General features: G+C 45.1%; 1 protein-coding gene across 1 annotated transcript in view; it reads left to right on the top strand.

Moving 5' to 3' along the window:
- Positions 1-1,454: 1,454 nt before the first annotated feature.
- LOC127621145 (prickle planar cell polarity protein 3-like) overlaps positions 1,455-7,687 on the top strand; it is a 77,289-nt gene continuing 71,056 nt past the window's right edge. The window contains exon 1 of the mRNA XM_052094633.1: positions 1,455-1,694. Coding sequence (XP_051950593.1) covers positions 1,653-1,694 — 42 coding nt within the window. The 5' untranslated portion in view covers positions 1,455-1,652. The remainder of the gene's footprint in view (positions 1,695-7,687) is intronic.

The raw sequence follows: 7,687 nt of genomic DNA, 5'->3' as shown, positions 1-7,687 counted from the left end.
TGCACAATTCCCATTACTTAGTAGGTCCTTGTGGTGGCGTGGTTACTCACCTCAATCCAGGTGGTGGAGGACAAGTCTCAGTTGCCTCGGCTGACACAGTCTATCTGCACATCTTATCACGTGACTCATTGTGCATGACACTGCAGAGACTCACAGCATGTGGAGGCTCATGCTACTCTCCATTATCCATGCACAACTTACTACGCGCCCCATTGAGAGCGAGAAACAATTAATCGCGACCAAGAGGAGGTTACCCCATGTGACTCTACCCTCCCTAGCAACCGGGCCAATATGTTTGCTTATGAGACCTGGCTGGAGTCACTCAACACACCCTGGATTCAAACACGTGACTTCAGGGGTGGTAGTCAGCGTCAATTCTCGCTAAGCTACCCAGGCCCCCGTGTTTTTGTTTTTAAAAGGGAAGCATGTATAGGGGAGACGGGTTGGTTGGCACAGAGCTAATTTCTGGTCATTTTGAAATTATTTTCACAAAAGGGTAACTAACATTTAAATGTTTCATATTTTGTTGGTATTTGGTTGGGCTGGCTGTTATAGCTTGTACAACCTTTACAAATGTGCCTAGGCACTTACACACCTACTATATATAAAGATTTGCTACAATATTTGTGCAGCAGGCAGGAAATATGACTCTGTGCCACACATTGGTGTGTCGCAAAATTAATGCTGTTATTTTACATGAATGCAAAAGTACTACACATTAACAAATCATTTCTTAATGACTTTCATAAAAGTCAAAGCAAAAACTCTTACCCTAAAATGTAGCTGACAGTTCTGGTTTACAACGGGGAAAAGACAATCTTTAATACTTCAGTGACATTAATATTTGTCACTAGATGGCGTCATCAACATTCATTCAAAGTGACTTTCTTAAATTACAGTGCGATGTTGCGATTGGTCTTACCTGAAAAAAACGGTAGCAAATAATCTGTATATATATATACACACCTTTCATTTTTCAGTGAAGCTTGTTTATTGACACAAGCACGTACTGTGATATATTTCCTCTTAGACACTTCTGTAAACAATAAAAAATATGGTTAAAAATGGTCTCTGTGTAAGATGTATTTAAGATGTATTTAAACATTCTGCTGTTTGTTTTAACTGATGCTCTTTCATTGAGTTATCTTTAAATATGTAAACAAAACAAATGTGTGAACAAGAACAGACAGATAGACAAACAGTTAGATAGACAGACAGATAGATAGATTTTGTATGCGTGGGGAAAAAATTGTCAACAAACTGAAACAAATTGCATTGGTTTTGACAAAATGACCTGTGAAAATGTAGAAAGCTTCAAGAACATTTGGGATTTTTTATTTCATAAACACATGGGAGCTTGGTTTAAGTAGGCTATGGAATAGTATCCAGGGGAGAATATAGGATAGATCAGGGGGTTGTCCTGATTTCGGCTTCAGACAGTTCCGAGACTCGTCCTGTAGGTGCAGCCTGTCCCTGTTTATGTTTCTGACTCAGGCAACTTATTGTGGAGCTGTTGCCAGCCCCGGAGATACACAGGCCAAAAACAAAACGCGAAGAAGTTACGTTGGATTTATCTTACGTTAAGAAACACCGCAGCGGACACATGAAAAAATTCGCGTGAATCAACGCACGAGGCATTTAAAGCGTCCAACATGTTCACGCGCGGGTCAAAGAAGCGACGCTCCAATCGCTCGGTAAGTCGGTCTCAAGTTATGGCATCCCGCTTTTAATATAATTTACAGCTGTTTTAAACTGTTCTATACACTCATTTGAATTGAACGCATTGCGGTTTGAGGTCTATATCATTTTAACCGTGTCGCGTAATGTTGGCGTTCACTTTTGTTTCTCAAACTTATTTTACCTGAGGTTTCACGTCGTAGGTTTAACGTATGAAGTATTTATTTTAGTATTTACTCTATCATTCCTTATTTTCTTATGTAAAAGAAGTTTTCGTAGCAGAATGTATGCTTATCTATCATTATTTCGACCCTAACAACAAATGGGATTTTGTTTTTTGACGAAATGAACGATTGTGTTGAGGAGGCGTGGCTTATTTGTCGTCACACTTACCTGTGCAGGTGACGCCATCATTCAAGGACATTATGGCATGTTTCGCGTGAAGGAAATAACATAGATGATAATATAAGTGCAGAATACTTTCAGATATCAAAAGTTCAAATATTATTATTAGCTATTTAAAATGTTGAATGTTATCTGTGTAGCTTATATGATATTATTAGTTTATATAAGTTATAGCCTATATTATATAAAACACTATTATCAGATTATTTTTTTATTTTATTTGTGTATACACAGTTTATTTCTGAGTGGTGTCTACTCAAATATATTGTTATAGGTATATAAATGCCTATCTGTAAATATAACGCTGTGTAATATAGACTTGGAAATGTTCCAGTGACCCAATAATGTGTGTTGCACAATAATTATTTTGGGTTTCGTCTTATAAAATCACTCCCCTCCCTTGCAATATTCTACAGTTTTCACTCATTGATTTTAAATTCTTAAATTGAAATGCTCTGCTTGTACCTCATTAAGTTAACATCCCAACCTAATGCTTCATATTAAAGGGATAGTTCAACCAACAAATTAAAATTCTCTAATTCATGCCATCCCAGATGTGTATGACTTTTTTCTTCTGCTGAATACAAACAAAGGTTTTTAGAAGATTATTTCAGCTCTGTAGGTCCATACAATGCAAGTGTATGGTGGACAGAACTTTCAAGGTCCAAAAAGCCCATAAAGGCAGCATGAAAGTAATCCATACAACTCTAGTGGTTTAATCCATTTCTTTAAAAGAGATATGATTAGGTGTGGGTGAGAAACAGATCAAAATGTAAGTCCTTTTAAACTATAAATTTGCATATTACTATCATGGTAATTTGATATATTATTACCATATTCATATACTATTGCTCCCAGGTAATGGTACATGTCCAAAAAACATGGCAATGTCATGGTACTTTTTTGGGGAAAATTTATTTACCGGCAGAAGTCGTTCACAAGCTGTACACGTATTGAACTTAAAGACTTTCTTCATCACTGGCAAAGGATAGGATGTATTTGCAGGTTTGGTTTCCATTGATTGATTGTAGATCCACTGCAACCAGCATTATCTTTATTTGCAGCGCGAGCGCAAGCTCTCCGAGTCATTCAGATTGAACTGTGAACCGATTCAGACCGTTTTTCTATCACGTGTGACCAATTCATTATAAAGAACCAACTCAAATGAGCAATTCATTTGTGATCGGACATCTTTATTTCTGATGCAAAACTTGCATTAGTAAACACAGAGCACAAGGTATGATGTAGCGGTGTAGCTAGCGAAGCTACCGTCTCACTACTCCGAAATGTAGTTAAGCTGCCCATCACGGCTTATGAAGATATGGATTAAACCGTTCTAAAAATCTTTAAACAATTCTAAAAATCTTTGTTTGTGTTCTGCAGAAGAAAGAAAGTAACACATCTGGGATGGCAAAAGGGTGATTAAATGATGAGAGAAGTTTTTTTTTGGCTAAGTATCCCGTTAAGTCCTGTGAACGATTAACATTGCTTTCCTTTTTTATTTGTTTACTTTCGTGGAGGAAGTGCTTTCCAGTGAGGAAATGTTCCTCAAATGCCTGGAAAGTGAAGCTAGGAAAGCAAGTGGACAAAAAGTAAACACAACCTCAAAACATCAGGACATGCTTATGTCCATTGAATATTTGCATTGGATTAGATTGTTTTAAATGGATTACAATATAACAGGAAACTCTTTGTTTCCTGAAGCTGCTCTCTCTGTGTTGATGCAGTAATTCAGATGTGCACCACATACTGAACTCCAGATGATAGCTGGTCTTCTAAACTGTGACTCTTTCCACAGTTATGTTTTGCATACTGAAACAAAATGAACTGAGATAATGTGATATTGACATTTGATTAAGTATCTTCAAGGCAAGATCAAAAACAGACCTGCAATGACCATTTTGACTTTCAGGCAGTAATTCTGTTGCTAACTTCTCAATGAACAATACTAATTATTTGGGCAAGTCCTTTTTACACAGTACTCTGCTGTATCAATGGTGGTCAGAGTATGAGGAAACGGTTATTGTGAGTCTCATTAAACTATTTTAAAAAGTGTTTTTTGAGCTTTTGACCTTGTCACTGTTGTCATGGTCACAATCAAGAGGAAATGTCCCTCAAGGGTGTGGACAGGAAGACACCCTGAGGGCATCCTGTCTCACTGTGAGACAGGAGACAAAGGTTATTTAGAGACTAAAGTTTCAGCATTAAACCTTCAGGGGACTGTGTTTCTCAACGCACACTGTAGATGTCACAGGTCCTTTAGGCGCTAAACTTTCTCTGCAAAATATTTAACTTGATCATCTCAAAGCACAATTACCTTTTGAGAGGGAACTCTGCAAATATGATATCTTGCCATCTATTAAATAATTTTCTTGCTGAAAGTTTAGTTCTAAATTTGTATATAAATGTTTCTCTTACGAGAGGTTCTCTTGTATTGCGTAAGCTAGCTTACGCTACGGGAAAGATTCATCTTTTCTGAGATATTGAAGCCAAAAATTATCCTTAATTTTGTATCCATTGTCAACGCAGTGCGGCAGCTGCAGACCTTGAGCGGGCTAGCTAGCGAGCTCATTCGTTGCCCTGCGGCAACTGCTGCAGCCTATAGACGAGCTTGGGCGAACTCGCATCCAATGAGAGGCGTCCGCGCGCTCACTGCATCAAAGCCCGCCAAAAAGGGCATGACTAGAGTGCATATAAGTGCAGTTCAGTAGGCTGGAACCCTGATTTTCATCTCTTCAGCGAAGCTCTTCGCATCTCTGAACTGGAAGCCGCGTCGCCGTTCGAGGGGCATCTAGCAAGCGTGGACAGCGCTCAAAGAAGCTGGCCGTCTTCGCCACCTTCAGCCATCCTGCGAGCTACACCATCCGGCGACGTATCCTTTTTTAGAGCAAGCTAAGTTCCTCAGCGAACTTCACAAAAGAGTATCGAGCGTCTTTTTAAAGATGCCTCGCACTTCCTGCGGCTCATGCCGCGCTCCTCTCAGCGCCGGAGACCGACACATCATCTGCGCTCTCTGCCTGGGACTGGGGCATGCAGAGCTCGCCCTCGCTGACGGCAGATGCGACCTCTGCGAGGAGCTTCCGATGTCGACCCTGCGGGCTCGACTCGAAGTATGCAAAACCGAGCTGCCGCGCGCCTTCTGTTTCGCCGCGCCGAAGAAGCGCTGCTCCCAAAGGCTGCCGGAACCGGTTTTAGAAGCGACTGTCTCGCCGGAGCCCCTCCCTCGAGCATCGCGTTCACCCTCCCCGCCCCCGGGATGCGCAGTTGCCGCCGAGCGGCCGCACTGCTGCCACCTCGAGAGCGCAGGCGGAGGACAAAGGCTGCTGTTCCATCATGGCTTCGGACAGCGAGGAGTGGTCACAAGCCTCCTCAATGGCCCAGGAATCCAGCAGGACCAGCGCCGAGTCGAAGGGGAACTGATACGCCTCCTCACACAGGCCGTCGACCGCCTCGGGCTCGAGTGGTCACCGCCCCTGAGCAGGCTCCCAACAGACTCGACGGCTGTTTTCTTCAAAGCCGTCACCGCGGCGCCAGCGTCCGGCCGCTCCCTTCCTGCCGGAACTCCACGCCGAGCTCTCTAAATCGTGGAGCAGCGCTCTCTCAGCCAGGACTCGATCCCACGTCTCCACCGCTCTCGCTTCAGTGGACGGCGCCGCCGAGAAGGGCTACTCTTCCATCCCCGGTCGAGGATTCGGTAGCAGCACACCTTTGCCCGCCCTCCGCGAGATGGCGGTCTAAACCAGTGCTCCCGTCTAAGGCCTGCAGAACTACTTCCGCCTGTGTTGGCCACGCCTATTCCGCCGCCGGCCAAGCCGCATCTGCTCTGCATTCCATGACCGTCTTGCAGATCCTCCAAGCGGACCTTCTTCGGGAGTGGGATGAGAGAGGCAGGCACCCAGAGGCTGTTACAGATCTAAGGAGCATGACGGACCTCACCCAAACGCGCCACCAAAGCTGCAGCCCAAGCTATAGGGAAGTGCATGGCCTCGCTGACTGTAACCGAGAGACACCTTTGGCTAACGCTAGCCGACATGGGAGAAACTGAGCGCTCCACGTTCCTCAACGCGCCGCTCTCTCCGTCCGGTCCGCGGTAAGTGGCATTGTTGACCGTTTTTCGGAAGTTCAGAAAGCCACCCAAGCCATGAATCTCTTGCTGCCTCGCCGCGCTAGCTCCTCTGCAGGCCGCCCACATAACCAGCCTCCTGCACGAGCATCTTCACAGCGCCCAGCTCAACAAAGCCAGACTTCCCAGCTCAGACAGCCGCCATAGACCACCGCCCCCTCGCGGGCCTCGGCCTAAGATTGCGCTGAAACCTGAACAACCGAAGTCCTCCTAGCTTTGTTGAACAAGCGACGGCTCAGTCCGCCGCGGCGGACCACCGTCAAAGCTTCGCCCCTGTCAGTCCCCTTCTCTCAGGCTACTGCAGTGGTGAATTTAGCAGCCAACAAGCCGGTGACACTGCCCGCTTGCCTGCACTCAAACGCCGTTTTCACGGCGACCCAAATAAATCTTGTAAAGAGCAAACATGTCTTATGTGTAGAAAATGTGCACACAACCCTGTGTTCAGCCCCTACACACAAGCATAACACATCCCGTGCCCCTATCAGAGCACGCTCTCATAAAGCGATTACAAACCGCTCGGCGTCAGAGTCAATGAAGAGCCCACAAATGCGTCTTGTGCGCCCATTCTCTGGCAGCTCTGTCACACGACCAGCCCTATGTGTAGAAAACATGCCCACAATCCAGTGTTCACTTCTGCACACAAGCACTGCATGTCTCGTGTCCCCACCAGAGCACGCTCACATAAAGCGGTTACGAACCGCTCGAGCACTAGAGTCAATAAATGCGCCCACGAATACGTGCGCGCGCCCATTCTCTGCCCACTCTGTTACACGGCCAGCAAACATTCCTCTGTGTGTAAGTCCCGTGCCCATGACTATGCTTGCGCATCACGTAACAGATGTGACTCTTTCCCCATTCATTCCATTGGTGAAGTCACTCACAAACAGCCTGTTCATGCTGTCTGCGAGCAATCATGCATAAACACACTAAACACGCTCACACATTTTGTTCAGCGCTCTGTGTGCGGCAATCAGAGCGAATTGGCCATTCACCCTCTAGCGTTACGCTTCAAAGCATGGGAAGCTATTCCAGGGGTATCCAAGTGGGTGTTAAGCACAATACAACAGGGCTATTTGCTACAGTTCGATCGCCGCCCTCCTCGCTTCAGAGCTCGGCTCGAAACCACTGTGAACACGGAAGCAGCGTGCATGCTTCGTTCAAAAATAGCAAGCCTTCTGTGCAAAAGGGCCATAGAGAAAGTGCCACCCTCTCTGAGCGAGTCAGGGCTTTACAGCCGTTATTTTCTTGTTCCCAAGAAAGACGGCGGCCTCAGACCCATATTAGATCTCAGGGTTTTGAACAAGGTGCTTGCAAAAAGACCGTTCAAAATGCTTACAATCAGGAAACTCCTCGTGCATGTGCGCCAGGGGGACTGGTTTATATCTCTCGATCTGAAAGATGCATACTTTCAGATTCAGATAAATCCCCATCACAGGCCATTCTTGAGATTCGCCTTCGACGGCCAGGTTTATCAATACACCG

Source organism: Xyrauchen texanus, chromosome 27, assembly GCF_025860055.1.
Source record: "Xyrauchen texanus isolate HMW12.3.18 chromosome 27, RBS_HiC_50CHRs, whole genome shotgun sequence".
NCBI classification, from domain to species: Eukaryota; Metazoa; Chordata; class Actinopteri; order Cypriniformes; family Catostomidae; genus Xyrauchen; species Xyrauchen texanus.
Note: the sequence above shows the minus strand (reverse complement) of the source record. Positions and strands in the feature narration are given on the sequence as shown.